The sequence below is a fragment of the Delphinapterus leucas genome, chromosome 2, assembly GCF_059928025.1.
Source record: "Delphinapterus leucas isolate spDelLeu-1000000601 "Yukka" chromosome 2, BTC_Dleu_Yukka2, whole genome shotgun sequence".
NCBI classification, from domain to species: domain Eukaryota; kingdom Metazoa; phylum Chordata; class Mammalia; order Artiodactyla; family Monodontidae; genus Delphinapterus; species Delphinapterus leucas.
The window spans coordinates 108,663,263-108,680,343 of record NC_143130.1 but is presented as its reverse complement, the minus strand read 5'-3'; the positions used below and the strand labels follow the sequence as shown (position 1 = coordinate 108,680,343).

The 17,081-nt window shown below is 42.3% G+C and overlaps 1 protein-coding gene across 1 annotated transcript in view; it reads left to right on the top strand.

Annotated features, from left to right (window-relative positions):
* STXBP6 (syntaxin binding protein 6) overlaps positions 1-4,727 on the top strand; it is a 194,475-nt gene extending 189,748 nt beyond the window's left edge. The window contains exon 5 of the mRNA XM_022553682.2: positions 1,537-4,727. Coding sequence (XP_022409390.1) covers positions 1,537-1,560 — 24 coding nt within the window. The 3' untranslated portion in view covers positions 1,561-4,727. The remainder of the gene's footprint in view (positions 1-1,536) is intronic.
* The last annotated feature ends 12,354 nt before the right edge of the window (positions 4,728-17,081 follow it).

The window sequence follows — 17,081 nt, the reverse complement described above, 5'->3', positions numbered from 1 at the left end:
ACAGCTGAGTGAATAACAGGACAGCAGCACTGATCTAATATTTATGGTTGGTATTCATTATGTACAACACTTACCAGCTCTGTGTTGATTTGAATGGTCCACATTGCTAAATAATGTATTAAAAGTAGAGACAGAGCAAGAAGTGGAGGCCATACAGTGGAGGGGCTCAGAGTGTGGCCAGGGAGTGGGACGGATCTGAGAGAGAGAGCCCTGGCTCTGCCATTTCCACCCACCATGTTTCCTGGACTGTAAACTCTTCGAGTTCAGGAGTTAACCTTCTTGGCAAAAACCCACAGCACTGAGCACAGCAGCCTGGACACGCTCAGGGCTTCACAAACACCATCTGACACCCGCAGCACTGAGCACAGCAGCCTGGACACGCTCAGGGCTTCACAAACACCATCTGACACCCGCAGCACTGAGCACAGCAGCCTGGACACGCTCAGGGCTTCACAAACACCATCTGACACCCGCAGCACTGAGCACAGCAGCCTGGACACGCTCAGGGCTTCACAAACACCATCTGACAGTTGACTGGCTGGTGGTACCAGCACTGCAAAAGGTCCTTGGGGGTATTCGCTTAGGCTGGCTTCACCAGGTACGGGCACCTGGAGCTCCTCCAGCTGACGCTGCCCAAGTAGAGATTAACTTAGCGACGTGACTACCCCCAGTAACTCCAGCCCCAGTCTCAGGGATTAATCCCTAATACCAGACTCTAGACACATGAGGGGATCACAATTCAGCCTCAAACCCGCCTTCTGCCTCGCGTCAGTATATGGGCTCCTTGGAAGGGATCCGGCTAAGGAAAGCAATGTCAGATTAATTTTATGTTTTGTACCTGCATGCATTTCCTTAAATATATTATCAGGGGCTCCAGCTGGGCTTGGGAAGCTATTGAATGATACAGTGGTATTTGGTGTTCCCATTTATAAAGATCTAACATTTCAATAAACCACATTTTTCAAATACCAGTGGGAGCAGTAAGTCAAGGTCTGAATTTGGTCTATTGTTCAGTCCTGGTTGGTAAAACAGTCTAATTGTCAAGTGCTTTGGACCTGGTTGAATGTCCAGGATATCACGTGGATTATTGCAGCTTGTTTGTTTCTCTACAGTTGGTGATTTTTAATACTTTACGAGATGTCAGTAAATACATTTGGAGAGTGTTGGTCTTCCTGGATAACTAGTAACCTGGGAGCCCAGAGGCCTTTGTTTCTAGGGTAGGTCACTCATTCTGCCTCTACTTTGGCTCTTCCATTTGCTCCTTCAGTGGCATGAAGGAACATCACGTAGCACGCTCCCTGACCTGGACACATACACCAACAACAACACTGGAAGGACGAGTAACAAATGCAGTGCTCAGTGGACTGTTTAGGGACATGCTGCACATTTACTAAGTGCCACAGTGCACTGTAATGGTGATCTGCCACAGCAAGAAGAATCTTGGTGTCGCTTCTCATCGCGGATGTGGGGAAGGAGCAGCAAAGGAACTCTCCCCACTGCTGATAACATCTTACTTGTGTCCCTTTCTCTCCTTAGCTTGCCATGAAGCACAAATGTTGAGAAACTGCCTCTCCTGGTGACCTCTTAAGAGAAAATGAAGTTTGTTCAGCAGTTTTTACAAGAATTCTGGACCTCCGCTTGCTTCTTTTTTCCCCAAAATGTGGACATTTAGGTTATTTTTCCTTTTCAGATGTTAATATGAGAGAAAAGGTGTTGTGTTTATACATTTCCCTAATAATCCTGCTAAGAAATGCTGCAAGCATCAGCTTTATTTTTTTCCCACTGTGTGTGTGCGTGTGTCTGTATGTGTTTTCTCTTTAAGGCTTTCTTTTTTTTTTTTGGTGGTTTGAATATGAAATTCGGACCAAATGATATATTGAGCTAGGTCTAAACTGTATTTTTTTCCTGATATTAAGCAGGGAGACATTTTAATGTGGTGACGTCAGATGTTATTGTTCCTGGTTGGAAATAAAAGTCAAGCAGTGATTGGCTTCACTCAGTCTCTTAGGTACTCTTAATTTGAAGGTTAAGATTCTAAATCCTGAGACACAAATCTGTATTAGAAAAAACAATTGGATTTATCAGGGGAAACATCAGTCTTAGATTTTGCTTTTTGTGTAGTAACTTTTTGCATGAGCCATCACCAGCATTCACGAAAACAAATCAGAATCACAGATAGAAATCTACTTTCTGAGCTACAGTTTAAATTCTTCCATTACTTGTTTCCAGGCTGATTATTTAGAATTACCGTATAAAGGATAAAATTTTGAGATTAAAGACCTAAGGAAAAGCCCATTTAAAAACCTCTGTGCATTCATGAATGTTTCTTTGTCACTGTCCCAAATTACGGTAGCTGGTCTTGAAAAGAGCTTGGATTTTGATCAAGAATTGATTTGTCCAGATAAAGGTCTGTGTAAAGGATAATGTGAGAAGATACTACATTTAAAATCTTTTTTCTCTTTTTACAAAGCCATGCCTGTTTAGAGACGCCTTCATGATGTCCTTGGGAAATGGCCTTCGGTTCTTGATATCTGATTTTTGGAGGTTTTGATGTTGTTATGGCTATTAATCTAATTTAAAGTGTGGGTTTCTTGACAAATTGCATTTCATGGCAACTGCAACTTGCCTGGTCTGACATAAAACAGCACAGTCATGAAGCCTTTACACTGCAGTCAGACTGAATGAGGTTGGTTCATACAGCTCCTGATTTTGTATCACTCAACACAGGCCTGGATTTTCAGTCTGGGAGTTTAGTTTCTTAGAAGGTTAAAATGCTAAATATAAAAGCTGTGCTTTGTCTTCCTGAAACAAGGAGGCAAGCTGTACATCCCAGATACATGCTCAGCCACCCGCTGCGATGCATTGATTTTTTTTAAGCTGCCTGGATCTTCAGGACCCCTTTCTATTCCTTCCTATCAATGAGGCCACGTGTACTGCAGGCTCTTACATGGCAGCCTGTGATGACTTCGGGATTATTTATGCTGATGTAAATAGCTTAAGTTCTCCTGATAAAAGCATTCCCAGGGAGATAGAAAATTGGGCTGTTGTGGGGAAAAATGATCTTAGTCACTATGTGTCAAAAGGGAGATGGGATTTGCCAGAGACAAATTTCTGAATCCTCTTAGGGAGACGATCCAGTTCAAGAAAACTCTCTGTAAAATTTATCGGGTAAACTATATAAATGTACTATAATATTTGGTACTTTTCTTTTGGTGTCTTAAAAGTTTAAAGAAGCAAGGAACTTGCTATCTGGTGAGTACCATTAGAAGCATTTACAATTTCTAAGAAAAGCTGAAAATATCACGCCAGCTAGGTTTTCTTTGCAGGCCTCAGTATAGAAAATGCACGTGCGCACGCGCACACACACAGATATATTCATCTTCCCAAATTGAATTCTAGCTTCAGATAGATAGTTGGTATAAATAATTGAAATGGTAAGTCTAAAACGCCCTGACAATCAGCCAAACTCAATTTGTCGCCAAGTATCTAACATCAGCGTTTGTGAAGCTGCTTCTAAAGTAGCAGAGGGCGAGGTCATAAGCATACTGTGAAATTTGAGATTTTTTCCTCCCCGGTAGACTTGTGATAGTTACTCTTCATAAATATAAGTACTCCACATCTTGCCCTCTTTCCTCACTCGCTGCTTATCCTTTTAGACTTAAGTCTTCTTGGAAATATCCAGGATTTGAAGAAAGCCTGTCTGCATTGTTTTTACCTTCCTCTATTGATTTGCTTCCAGACTGTGGTCATGTCCTTGACCTCCCTGTGTCCAAGTCCTACTACCTAGGCCTCTGCCCACAGAAGAGGCCAAACAGCAACCCCAGTCCCTCCCGGACCTCCTGACTTCTTGCACAGGAGCGAGCCCTGTGATGACGTACATGAGGTTCTTTGCTATCCTTTTGTAGAAGGTGCTTCAATACAAAATATTAATACAGTCTAACCTAGAGAAAATTGCTAAAATGACTCACATTATTTGGGACCAATTCAGTGGCTTGCTAAAATACATTTAATTTCTTTGTTTCATTTCTGCACCTCACTATTGAGTTTTGGAAATACTACATTGCAGTGAAGGATTTCTTAAATTGTATTGACAACTCGTAAAGAAAAGAGACTTCCCAGCGTTCTCACTTCTTCCTGGAACGTAGCTGTAGTATTCTTCCCTAGTACTATTAGGTACCTGTGTACAGGAAGTAGACAGTGATTCAGGTTAATGTTTCATATTGAAGGTATTTGTAAAATGTAACAAGATCAGTAGTTAACCTTTTTAAGCTCTGAAAAAATAAAGATTATGTGTTAGACTTAAAATTACAGTGAAATCTGTCTTAATACTACTTTTGTGGCTAACAAAGGTTATGCATTTATGTAAAAATATTTACAGAATGCCCTCAATAGAGGATATTAAAGATAGGTTTTGCTTTTAAATTTTAGCATTGTGACACTGCTGATGTCTGTTGTACAGTTATTAATTCTTCAGAAGTTCCCTGAGATGTCAAATATCATTTTTGTTCCTTTCAGAGACAAGTAACACCTGCTCTGTGATTCACTAATACAGCAAACTCTAATTTTGTCATTAAATATTTGAACTCTGTGATGAAAGTTCGTTTCTCTCAGTTACTTGGGAAATCTCTCAAACACTACCAGGTAGGTAGGCAACGTCAACGTCACACCTTTGTTGCTGATGGGAAGACCCTGTGTGCCTCCAGGAGACCCAAGAATTGGGACTAGCATTCTGATAACATTTCTTCATGGACATTCTAATGGGATGACTTGAAATGTAAAGAAGACTGAAGAGCTAACTAACCTTAATTTAGACAATGAGCTTCTATCCAGCAAGAGTTAAGTTTTTTTATTTTCTTCTCACGAGCAAAGCAGTTAAGCTGGTTAGTAGTTACCTTTCTGCTGATATTAGTGATGTGCTCAACTCAAGTACATATTGCCGCATGTGCCCTCATTCAGCAGACTATTTTCATGTCCTTTTAAATTGGAAAGAAGACTTGATCAAATTATATCAATTTATTTTTATGGGAAAGCAAATGCAACTTATTCCATCGCCATTTGCTTTCAAGGGAAGTGGCTTTGGTGATCACTGTAGCAAAACCCTCTGTAGGTTGGCATAGACACAGTGAAGCAGGCAGACTTTGAAATATTTCCTGGGAGGACTGCAGGTGGAAGGGAAAGGCTACCACCTCCACTCTCCAGAGGAAAAAGGATAGAGAGGTGGTTTGCCTAGATGAGGACTTGGCCTTTAGTTAATTAGGTATTTAAAGGCACCGTTCTTGTGAACTAATTATAAACCCACTGACTTGCAAAGATGACCTTTTCTTTTAGTATAATTTTTGTTAGCAATTATACCACAACCAGCTCTCAAATTTTACGGGAGAATTAATACAAATGTATATTTTTTTAAATCAGTAATGCCTTTCCTTCTTGCTGTCAACGAGAACATGCTTAGAAAAACTATAGTTGTCCCTTGAATAACGGGTTTGAACTGCCTAGGTTCACATGCATGTGGGGTTCTTTTCAATAGATGCATACTACAGTACTACGAAATCCATAGCTGGTTGAATCCAGATTCGACCAACCACACATATGGAGGACCAACAGTAAAGTTATAGGCGGATTTCTTATTATTTGGGGGGGTGGGCAGGGTGGCACCCCTGACCCTTTCATTGTTCAAAAGTCAACTGTATTGACTTATCAATCATCATCTACGTAAACAAGCAGACTGAGGGCAGAGGGTGAGGTAGAAGAGGGAGGATAAAAATACCAGAAGTAAATCTCAAACAAGTGCACATGTTTCCGTATCATTCCCTGACGACAGCCATCCTGTGTCCCTCCTTTCCCTGGCGTAGGCAAACCTGGGTGGTAGCTGGACATGTGTATGCACATCCACATATGCATACACACAGCTGGCATTAGAAAAGATACATGCGCCCTAATGTTCATCACACCGCTGTTTACAGTAGCCAAGACATGGAAGCAACCTAGATGTCCACAGACAGAGGAATGGAGAAAGAAGATACGGTATATATATACACAATGGAATATTACTCGGCCATAAAAAGGAATGAAATACTGCCATTTGCAGCAACATGGATGGACCTAGAGATGATCATACTAAGTCAGACAGACAAATATTCACGATATAATATGTGGAATCTAATTTTTAAAAATGATACAAATGAACTTGTTTACAAGACAGAAACAGACTCACAGATATTGAAAACAAACTTATGGTTACCAAAGGGAAAGCATGGGGGTGGGGGAGGGATAAATCAGGAGTTTGGGATGAACATACACTACTATGCATAAGATAGATAACCAACGAGGACCTACTGCATAGCACAGGGAACTACACTCAGTATTCTGTGATAACCTGTACGAGAAAAGAACCTGAAAAAGAATGGATACATGTATATGTGTAACTGAACCACTCTGCTGTGCACCTGAAACTAACAACACATTGTGAATCAACTATACTCCAATAAAATTTTAAAAAAGAGCTGAGCTGCACTCCTAGGTTCATGACCCCTTATTGCCTATCTGGACATAGACTGGCAGGAGACAATAGTTCCAGGGGTCAGTGAAATTTGAAAGTGCCTCAGGTGGGCCATGATCAGAGCATGAGAAATACAAAGACTGAGACATGGAAGAAAAACACATCCCACCCACAAGGCAAGTCTTACTTTATTTCAGTAAACGTGAGTGTGCTAATGGCTGTCTTTCAACAAGATGATACAAAAGATGGATTTCCTTTTGGTTTGCTTTTTGAAAATCCAGGAAGTACATATACATAAAATGATTTTGTAGAGCCAGAGCCAGTCTGATGCAAAACTGATCTCTACTTATACATCACCCCCTCTCCCCGTTCTCCCCTCCACGCTCTTCGCCTCGCTTCCCGACATTTCTTAAATTCTGCTTTACGCTAACCCCTCCTACCTAAGATGTTACCTGTATTACAGTGCTGGTTTATAGTGGCTTAGGGCAGTTTCTCCATCCAAGCTCTGTGTCACAGTTATTTGGGGAGGTTTTGGAAAATGTACACATTTTGTTCCCAAATTTGCCTTCTTGTTGCCCCTAGTCATCTTGTCTTTTGCAAAGAAAATAAAATGGCTCCAGCAGGCCTGAGCAGTGGGGCACCTGGCTTCTCCAGATGCTCACTAGATTGAAACCAGCAAATTAAAGCCGTCAAGGAAATTAACATAATGTGCCTTTAAGCTGGATTACTGCTATAGTGTAACCTTCTGCCTTGACCCCCATTATATTTTCTCCCTTGAGCCTCATCTGGAGCCTCAGGATTTCCTGAGGCGGATTCTCACTTCCCAACCCCCTCCCACCCCTGAAGTTTTCTGCCACATTTTCTTCTTTCTGCCGATGAGTCACGGTCCTGGGCGTTGCAGGTCTTTGGGGGGCTGCTTCAGTGGCCTGTCCCACTGGGCACTGCAGGATGTCGGCTGGTTGGGCAAAGCCACCTTGTTTCCCTCAGTCCCACAGGAACCAGTGGACAGACCTAAGGGATTCTAAAATGACCACTGAGGTGCACTGTCACTGCGCTCACGTTTTGTCTATTAGGCATTTTAAATGCTACTGGTTCTCTCAGATAGAGTGGAGCTGTTCCTATAGAACATACATTCTTTTCCTGTCTTTAAGTGCTCAACCCGTTCGAGGACGCCTGTTTCAGTGGGGTCTGGCCCCATCACACACTCATACCTAGATGTGTCAGAGGCTGGACAGGAATCGCCATTCCGACAAGTCCCAGGTTTCACTTATCAACATTGAATAGGAGCCTTCGTCCTATGACACTGTATCCCAATTGCTTTACCACTCTGATTATTTGTCACATGACATGGAAAGAAGGGAAATGAGCTCATGAATTCTCAGCTTTACCCTGAGAGCTAAAACATGGCTTGGATGATTCACAGCTTCTGAAGAAAACTCCTCTTATATGCTCTGACCATGTGCACCAAGTGCTCTGTTTAATTATAATACTACATACTTGGTGATTGAAACCTGAAGCTTTTTGTTAGTTTTTCGTAAAACCAATCCTTCCTTTTACTGCCCCAGGAAGGAAAACCTGGTTCCTACGATCAAACATACTTTTTTATTCACAGTACAGTGGCTTCCTTCAAGGAGTTTTGCTTTTTTTACACCTGGAGTTACAGTGACCGATACTGGTGGACGCATGTTCATTGGTCTGAAACTTTCCCATACTGAAATAGCCTCGGCATTCGGACAGAAACTCTGGGAATGAACAATGTGTAAACTGTCCCACCCCACACCCCCCGGGGGACTAAAAATAAAACACACCTTTAACTGGAGTGGACATGGGCAGGACGCCGCCTTGTGGTGGTTTACTGGAGGCAGCATTGCCCTGTGGTCCTGCCCTGCTTTGAGTTCCAGCTCCAGTCTTACCTGGTGGGTGGTCTTGGGCAAGTTATTGACTCTCTCTGTGCCTGTTTTCTTAGCTTTAAAATGGGAGTGGCTATGTACTTTACAGGTTATCATAACGATTAAATGAAATAGTGAATGTAAAGCCGTTAGCCCCGTGCCTGGCACATAAGGCTTCATGTACGTCAGCTCAGCTCTGGGCTATTCTCTGTGATGGATCCAAAATAAAGTAGTAAACCTTGCAGGCTGACGATGCCTGCCAGACCATACTGCTGGCTAGAAGAATGGACGTGTTTTTCTTAAATCCACGTTGGTACAGGGCACATGGGCAGACATTCCAGGCCTCTTTGGCCATTTTTACGATCTATGGACATAGATTCCCTTGACATTTCATATATTCCAGCCCTGGGATAAAGGAGAGGCTCTGGTCTAAAGGCGCCCAGGGGTAGCCATTTTCTGGAGGAAATTTCCCAAAAGACTAAATTCACAAGAAAGAGGACTGAGAGAATTTGTCTCTAGTGTCTGTGGCATCAACTACAGGAATGGAAATGAGTGGTCTTATGGTCTAGGAGATTATCTGATACGCCCTTTGGGCAGCAATTCATACTCCACTTTAAAAAGAAGTTCAAGGTTGGCCTATATATGTAGAGCATTTCTTTTCTGGAAGCTTCTTTAGACATTCAGCTAAAAGAAGGAAAGAAGGCCCCAGAAAAACTATGATGGCAGCATACTGTTTTCCCACGGTTGTCATGGTGCTATTATTTATGATGTCCAAGCAAACCCAACTTGATTTGGGAAATAAGTCATTTGTAAAGGACCATCCAGGCAAGAAGGATCAGGCTAGTTATAACAATGGATCTGCCCCACCTCAAATCCCAAACTCTAGTTTTCTAAAAATTACACTATGCATTATTTTTTAACAAATTGCAAGCCATGCAAGTTTCTTTATAAAAATCCTTTCTAGCTGAGAACCTCCTGGCTTTGTCATTAGCTTTTTGTTCTCAGGCAAATTACATAATTTTTTTGTGTGGTTTTTCACCTTTCAAAGGAAAATAATCTACACCCTGCCTGCCTCAGAGTCCCGGTGAGTAAATTAAGATGTGTGGGATGTGAAAGAGCTCTGGGAAGTACAAAGTGCTGAAGAAGTGTGGGTTACACACTAAAACCTTGCTCTTCAACTGTTCCCACCCAGTGCCTAAGGGATTCCTTTATACACCACCCCCCTTTCCTCTACAGGTCCATCGTTGTAGTACTAGATGGTATCACTACCCCTCTCTTCCCTCTCTCTCAAGGAAAAAAAATTCCCACAGACAGCTGGAGGCTACTTGCCATCTGGGAAGCAGAACAAAGGCAGGAGTAAGAGACAGTCCCAAACTGCTCAGGGAAGGGGACAACTGGGCTTAGAGGCAACCCCAAGGGAAAAGATTCAGAGCATTCCAGGGGCTCAGGGAAAGAAGTCCTGGGCAAGTCTCCTGGATGCAGCTCACCCCAGGACCACAGGTAACTCTCGAGAGTTCTGACATCCTAGTATATAAAGTGCTCTCCACCCACGTGGGAAGACTGATTGAAAACAAAAAATTTCAGGAACCAGTCAGAGAGGATGGACATACTCCTCAGGACCAGGGGCTAGATGGAGGCACGTCCATGTCCTTACTGTGTCTGGGTGTCCTAAGGTAAGATTGACATGAAGAGGGCCACAGAAATGGCCAAAGTCTTAGGAATTCACTGAGTAAATGTGAATGCAATGACAGTTATTCCAGAGAGACAGGATACTGATTAAAGGATGCGATCTGAGGACGTTCTTTCAGACACAGGAAAGACTAGACACTCTTCAGCTCCACTCACTGGGAGCAGCATTATTATCCCGACTAGGGAAGACCGGGGCCATCAGCTCTGTTCTCCCCTTTGGCATGTTTCACCTGGCCTCACTTTCCCTTTAGAAAAAGCAGGATAAAGGGCTAGAAGTGGACATAACTGTCTCCTCCCAGGCCTAATGCCCAGCAGGTCGCAGCCACCTACTCATGCTTCTGTTCCTCTGGGCTCCACCAGATTCTCCATGGTGGGTGAGTTCCCCCCCACACACACACACACACAAGCGCGCGCGCACGCACACGCGGCTGTCCTCATGCACATGCCACTCACCAGCTATGTTAGATAAGAGAGCTTGAGGACCCCACATGGAGAACGGGAATGCGAACCGCAGTCGATCCCCCTTCCCTGGGCTTCCTTAGGGCCCCTGTTTAGTTTTCCGCCTACTCAGTTTCTCCTCCCCGAGGTGAAACGAGTGTGGATGAGAGGCAAAAGGAGGCTGATGTTGCCACTGGGGGGATAGCAGTTAACCCTACCAAATACCATCCTTACAAAAGTGTGAGTGACAGGAAGGGGCAATTAGGGAAAAGGACTGACTCTTCTTTCGGAAGCCATTCAAACCCATCCTTCTCTGTGACGAATGGTCCAAGAGTAGCCTTGCCTGTGGGCAGATGTCAGCTTCTAAGCCATAATTCCACAAGTAAACCCACACAAGACACTGGCCTAAAATTTCATTGTAGGCTTTTTATCTAAGAAAAGCAAGCCTTGAATATAGTGCTCAGGTCTGCTTAAGCCTTCAAGAGTTCGATCCCCCTGAGTTCAGTCACGACAGGAAATAAATCCCACCTCATTACTCACTGTACTTTCACTTTCACTGGCCTGGCCATCTTTCACTTCTCCAAAAATGTGAGGTTCTTTTGCACCTGAAAATCTTCACATGCTGTCTCTGATGCCAAGAGTACTTCTTTCCCCAACTCTCCTCGTGGCCCTTCATTTCTCATCTGTCAAGTCTACACTTAAATGTCTCCTCAGAAAGACCTTCCCTGACCACCACATCTAAAGGAGATCCCTTGCCTTTTCCTCTCACAGTATCCCTTCTTTCCTTTTATAGACGTGATGGAGACGTGTATTTATACGTTTGTTTTCTTCTTTCCTGTCCCGCCCACATCCAGCTCAGAGAGGTCAGGAACCACGTCTATTCAGTTCACCAGGTTGCATCAGGACCTTGGATTTACCAGGCACTTAGGACACTCTTATTACATAAATGAACCTGTCCTCCACTTAAAGCCCCCATGCAGGACCAGTAGGAGTTCACAGGAAAAAAAAAAAAAATCCAAATAGCTAAACACATGAAAAGATATTAGCCTCACTCATAGTTAGATGACACTTGGTAATCAAATACTATTGAACAAGACCACATTTTTGAAGGCAAATTGTTAACATTTATCAAGATTCTCACCCCTTGAACCTGCCCCCCTAACTCAGCCACACCTCCAGGCTCGTGCTCTGCTGGTCTTCAACCACCAGCTTTTCTCGACCACCCGCACTGTATCCACACTCGGATCGCTGTTTCTTAGCTCACCCTCATTAAAGCAGCTGAATTACAGTAAGTTTCTCCAACTCTGGAAGACGGAAAGCAGTTATCGGGGGTGAGTTAATTCCCCAAAACAAATAAAATAAATACATTCTGTTTTTGTGTTCCTGTTTTATATTGGGTGTAGTCAGGTACTCCACTGCTCCCATTCACCTTCTGCGGCAATGCATTCTCCTTGACTCTAGTACTTTCCTATTCTTTAGGAATAATGCTTTTCTAAGCATTAACTGTGGTATTGGGCAACCCTCTTATTCTTCTACACCAGTTGTCAGTTAACTGTCTCTCAGTTCCAAATCCACACTTTTTTGCTCTACTCTGTGACGCTGGAGCTGGACTCTGAACATTGCACCTGCTGCTTTTGGACCCCTGAGCAATTAACCACTTTTAACTAATTAGTGATTACTGATGTTAAATTCTGCCTATTCCAATAACTGGCATGGTTTATTTTTCCTGCCTGATATAACATCTCAGCAGATTCTCAGGCAACTGGGCACAGCATCTGTTCCAGCCTGTAATCATTCTCCCCAAGTCTCTTTTGGCAAATCCCTTACTTCTGGCAAATGATCTAATTTCCTACTTTGCTAAGATCAAGACTATCCTATTGAAAATAATTTCACTCCTCCCACCTCCTTATCTAAGTTCTGTTGCATCTCCTGCACTCCCAACTTTAATACTCCTGTACCTATTTAACGAGTACACCTCCTCTTCTGGAGCCCTTGATTCCCACTTCCTTCTGCTTCTTCAAAGACCTACTCCATCAACAATAACCTCATTTTCTTATATCTCTAGTCTTTCCTCCTTCACTTTTCCTTCTCTCTTCTCTCTTTTTTTTTTTTTTGCAGTACGCGGGCCTCTCACTGTTGTGGCCTCTCCTGTTGCGGAGCACAGGCTCCGGACGCGCAGGGTCAGCGGCCATGGGCCACGGGCCCAGCCGCTCCGCGGCATGTGGGATCTTCCCGGACCGGGGCACGAACCTGTGTCCCCTGCATCGGCAGGCGGACTCTCAACCACTGCGCCACCAGGGAAGCCCCACTTTTCCTTCTCTTAAAGGACAAACGTTTGCCTACTCTATCGTGAAATCTGTTCAAAACTTTTTCTTGCCCTTGCTACCCATTAAGATACCACCTTCTCGCGACTCCTGCACAACAGATTTCGTGAATGAATGGTCTCGACTCACTAGGCCTTAAAAGTCTGGTTTCTTTCCCCATCATCCTGCTGTCACTGCTCTCTCAGGGACAACCCAGTCCAAAACTCGATGACCAGTTCCCTGCAGTTGCACTGAAGTCATCCACTTTCTAGCTTTCTGACTTGCCTTCTTCCCACCCCCAATGGCATACTTTTCCAAAAATTCTGTACTTCTTCTCTCCTCTTTTTACACACCTTTTTCCAAGTCAGTGAATTCATTCCACAAGCTAATTCTTTTTACTTGTAGGCAATTCTACTACTCTAGCCTTGACCTTTCTCCTGAACTCCAGAACTGAATTTCTGGCTTCCTGCTGGAAATTTCCACATAGCTCAAAAGGTCCAAATCTGAATTCATCTTGTCTCCTCACAAGCCTGTCTTCCTTCTCTTAACATCCTACTTAGGCTGAAAAACTTGCTCTCCTTGATTTTCCTTCCCTTTCCCTTCCATTTTCTCAGTCATAAACTAGGAATAATAATAGTGCTCATCTCATGGGGATAAAATTTTGTTGTAAAACCATTAAGAGAGTTAATATTTTTTATTACTACGATCGCTTCGGTTAGTGGAAATCTGGCAATCATATTTCTTATGCACCACCTTTCCTGCATGACTTTTTCCATCTCTGTCTCTAACCTAGCTCTGACCCTCACTAATGTTGACCTGAACTACTCCAATTGGTCAACATTTATCAATAGTCTGCTGTATACAATGTGTTTTTCATAATAAGGTAATTCATACTCAGTCTCAAAGAGTTCTACTTTTTACTCCAGTGGGAAAGGCAAACACACAAATTGAATACAACCCAAAATGAACTGAGGGCTGCACCAGAGATTGGGGGTTGCAGTAGCATTTCCCTGCCTCCCCAATCCAAACCTGCGTGAAAGTACTGTCAGATTCATCTTCAGAAACTGATCAATTACATCAGAGCTCACATATTCTTACGCCAACAGAGGACAAACAGGGAATAAAATGGAATGAAATAGATTTGTAGAAGGAAGTAAAAAGTGGTGTGGACTGTGGCTAACTGAACGTGGTGAGTGTATGCCCTAAAAGGGCATGCTGGTCCTCAGTTTCAGTCACTGTGGCTATATGGGAAGCAGGCGAGTCCTGCTATCCTCCAACTTTTTAAAAGAGAAACCAGAGTAGACATTTTTACGTGAACCATCTCATTTGAGCCAAACAAAACACATCAGTAGGTAATATCTGGCTCATAGGCTACGGCTACCATTTTGGGAGCCCTCATTTATGTCACTTTTCTGCTCAAAAACATTTAGAACATCCTCATTACCTGCAAATCTAAACCTGAATTCCTCAGTCTCACATGCAAGGTTCTAGGGGATCTAACCCCAGCCACCTGCCCAACCTACTCCTCACTTTCACATATGATAGTGCAATCCTAATTCTACTACAGGAGGCCGGTTCTCTCACCTCCTGGGCTTTGGTCACAATGTGTGCTGGCCCAGGATGCCATCCCCATTCAAATATTGTCTATTAATGAAAACACAACGACCCAAAACCTATGGGATGCAGCAAAAGCAGTTCTAAGAGGGAAGTTTATAGCTATACAGCCTACCTTAAGAAACAACAAACATCTCAAATAAACAACCTAACCTTCCACCTAAAGCAATTAGATAAAGAAGAACAAAAAAAACGCCAACGTTAGCAGAGGAAAGAAATCACAAAGATCAGATCAGAAACAAATGAAAAAGAAAAGAAGGAAATAATAAAACTAAAAGCTGGTTCTTTGAGAAGATAAACAAAATTGATAAACCATTAGCCAGACTTAATCAAGAAAAAAAGGGAGAACACTCAAATCAATAGAATTAGAAATGAAAAAGGAGAAGTAACAACTGACACTACAGAAATACAAAAGATCATGAGAGATTACTACAAGCAACTGTATGCCAATAAAATGGACAACCTGGAAGAAATGGACAAATTCTTAGAAATGCACAACCTTCCGAGTCTGAACCAGGAAGAAATAGAAAATATGAACAGACCAATCATAAGCACTGAAATTGAAACTGTGATTAAAAATCTCCCAACAAACAAAAGCCCAGGACCAGAAGGCTTCACAGGCGAATTCTATCAAACATTTAGAGAAGAGCTAACACCTATCCTTCTCAAACTCTTCCAAAATATAGCAGAGGGAGGAACACTCCCAAACTCATTCTATGAGGCCACCATCACCCTGATACCAACACCAAAGATGTCACAAAGAAAGAAAACTACAGACCAGTATCACTGATGAACACAGATGCAAAAATCCTCCACAAAATACTAGCAAACAGAATCCAACAGCACATTAAAAGGATCATGCACCATGATCAAGTGGGGTTTATCCCAGGAATGCAAGGATTCTTCAATATACGCAAATCAATCGTGATACACCATATTAACAAATTGAAGGAGAAAAACCATATGATCATCCCAATAGAGGCAGAGAAAGCTTTTGACAAAATTCAACAGCCATTTATGATAAAAACCCTCCAGGAAGTAGGCACAGAGGGAACTTTCCTCAACATAATAAAGGCCATATATGACAAACCCACAGCCGACATCATCCTCAATGGTGAAAAACTGAAATCATTTCCACTAAGATCAGGAACAAGACAAGGATGTCCACTCTCACCACTATTATTCAACATAGTTTTGGAAGTTTTAGCCACAGCAATCAGAGAAGAAAAAGAAATAAAAGGAATACAAATTGGAAAAGAAGAAGTAAAGCTGTCACTGTTTGCAGATGACATGATACTACTATACATAGAGAATCCTAAAGATGCTACCAGAAAACTACTAGAGCTAATCAATGAATCTGGTAAAGTAGCAGGATACAAAATTCATGCACAGAAATCTCTGGCATTCCTATACACTAATGATGAAAAATCTGAAAGTGAAATTAAGAAAACACTCCCATTTACCATTGCAACAAAAAGAATAAAATATCTAGGAATAAACCTACCTAAGGAGACAAAAGACCTGAATGCAGAAAATTATAAGACACTGATGAAAGAAATTAAAGATGATACAAATAGATGGAGAGATATACCATGTTCTTGGAATGGAAGAATAACATTATGAAAATGACTCCACTACCCAAAGCAATCTACAGGTTCAATGCAATTCCTATCAAACTACCACTGGAAATTTTCACAGAACTAGAACAAAAAATTTCACAATTTGTATGGAAACACAAAAGACCCTGAATAGCCAAAGCAATCTTGAGAACGAAAAACGGAACTGGAAGAATCAGCTCCCTGACTTCAGACTACACTACAAAGCTACAGTCATCAAGACAGTGTGGTACTAGCACAAAAACAGAAATATAGATCAATGGAACAGGATAGAAAGCCCCGAGATAAACCCACGCACATATGATCACCTTATCTTTGATAAAGGAGGCAAGAATATACAGTGGAGAAAAGACAGCCTCTTCAATAAGTGGTGCTGGGAAAACTGGACAGCTACATGTAAAAGAATGAAATTAGAAGACTCCCTAACACCATACACAAAAATAAACTCAAAATGGATTAAAGACCTAAATGTAAGGCCAGACACCATCAAACTCTTAGAGGAAAACACAGGCAAAACACTCTATGACATAAATCACAGCAAGATCCTTTTTGACCCACCTCCTAGAAAATGGAAATAGAAACAAAAACAAATGGGACCTAATGAAACTTAAAAGCTTTTGCACAGCAAAGGAAACCATAAACAAGACAAAAAGACAGCCCTCAGAATGGGAGAAAATATTTGCAAATGAAGCAACTGACAAAGGATTAATCTCCGAAACATACAAGCAACTCACGCAGCTCAATAACAAAAAAACACACAACTCAATCCAAAAATGGGCAGAAGGCCTAAATAGACATTTCTCCAAAGAAGATATACAGATTGCCAACAAACACATGAAAGAATGCTCAACATCATTAATCGTTAGAGAAATGCAAATCAAAACTATAATGAGATATCATCTCACACCGGTCAGAATGGCCATAATCCAAAAATTCTACAAGCAGGGCTTCCCTGGTGGCGCAGTGGTTGAGAGTCCACCTGCCGATGCAGGGAACACGGGTTCATGCCCCAGTCCGGGAAGATCCCACATGC